Raw genomic sequence first — 1594 nt, 5'->3', positions numbered from 1 at the left:
GCAAGTGAGCGGTGTGCAAGTGAGCGGTGTGCAAGTGAGCGGTGTGCAAGTGAGCGGTGTGCAAGTGAGCGGTGTGCAAATGAGCGGTGTTCACTTGTGCCGTGTCCAACTTTTCGGTGTGCAACTTTCACCGTGTGCAAGTGAGCGGTGTCCACTTGCGCCGTGTCCACTTTTCGGTGTGCAACTTTCACCGTGTGCAAGTGAGCGGTGTCCACTTGCGCCGTGTCCACTTTTCGATGTGCAACTTTTACCGTGTGCATATGAGCGGTGTCCACTTGCGCCATGTCCAACTTTTCGGTGTGCAACTTTTACCGTGTGCAAATGAGCGGTGTCCATTTGCGCCGTGTTCAACATTATGGTGTGAAACTTTTCTGTGTCCAAAATTTCTGTGTCCAAATGAATCGTGTGCAATATTCCGTGTCTATTTGCACCGTGTCCATTTGCACAGTGTCCACTTGTACTGTGTCCAAGTAACGGCCACTCACGATGACATACTATCACAGAACCAATTGACACCGCCTGCACAATATTCCGGTCAGCCGGGAGAGCGAAACACGAACGGAAGATACATGTCCTTAAAGGAAGCACGAAACTCGATTCCCCCGTTCGATGGAACCTCAAGCAAACTACTGGAATTTTTACGTGTCATAACTTACGCAGTGAAAAGTATCGATCCACTCGACGAAGGAGCACTATTAGAAGGCGTATTATACACTAAATTGAAAGGCAGAGCCTTGACAGATTTTCGCACTAGAGATATTAGAGACTTTGACCAATTAAAAGAAGAATTAGTCGTGTGCTATCAGAGTAAGAAGAGCACTACGCACTTGCAACTTGACTTCAATACGCTAAAGCAAAGGAGCGGAGAAAGCGCTCAAGAATTCGGCCTGAGAACCGAAAAACTAGCCAACGAGCTATTCGAATCCATGGTAGAGGAAAGCAATCACCCGCCAGGAGTTAAGCAAGGCATTCTAGAATCGATAAAGCAACAAGCTTTACAAAATTTTCAGCTAGGACTGAAAGACGAGATCAAACTACTCGTCAGATCCCGAAATTACAAAACTATGCAAGACGCCATAGCTGGCGCAAGTGCCGAGGAAAAATTTAATAGTCCGAAGGAAACGGCACGGTATAGAAACGGCTATGCAAACTCGCAGCCGAAAGACAATAAAGTGAAAGTAACGTGTCACAAATGCGGAAAACCCGGACACTATAGCAGAGATTGCCGAAGCAGTCGATATACAAATCGTTTTCAGCTGCCGAAACCCGAGACGACACCCAGAGTAAATGCGGTGGAGAAGCACTGCAAACATTGCAAAAGATCGGGACACGTCCAAGAGGAATGCTGGCAATTGCACGGGAAACCAAGAAATAATAGCGCGAGATACGCTAAACCCAATTACTCGCAAGGAAAAGCGAAAAGGAACGGCAATGAGCATAATAAATACAAAGAAAAGAGCGCCAACTCAGCAGCAAGCAGTGACGAAGATGACAACAATAAGAAAAAGACGAGACGAGCGCTCGAGTATCAGGTTGCGCACATGAACGATGTGACACAGCGGAACACAGGATTAGATTTAATCAACCTGCCCAT

At 46.8% G+C, this 1594-nt stretch overlaps 1 protein-coding gene across 1 annotated transcript; it reads left to right on the top strand.

Moving 5' to 3' along the window:
- Window positions 1-16: 16 nt before the first annotated feature.
- Window positions 17-1558, top strand: LOC105557595 (the record flags this gene model as incomplete). Its single annotated transcript, XM_012004876.1, has 2 exons — window positions 17-49; window positions 141-1558. A coding segment is annotated over exon 2 (1322 nt), but the record flags the coding sequence as incomplete, so codon positions are not given.
- Between the last annotated feature and the right edge of the window lie 36 nt (window positions 1559-1594).

This window comes from Vollenhovia emeryi, unplaced genomic scaffold (genome assembly GCF_000949405.1).
Source record: "Vollenhovia emeryi isolate VEMERY1.0 unplaced genomic scaffold, V.emery_V1.0 DF947829.1, whole genome shotgun sequence".
Taxonomy (NCBI): Eukaryota; Metazoa; Arthropoda; class Insecta; order Hymenoptera; family Formicidae; genus Vollenhovia; species Vollenhovia emeryi.
This window is presented reverse-complemented; position numbering and strand designations above follow the sequence as displayed.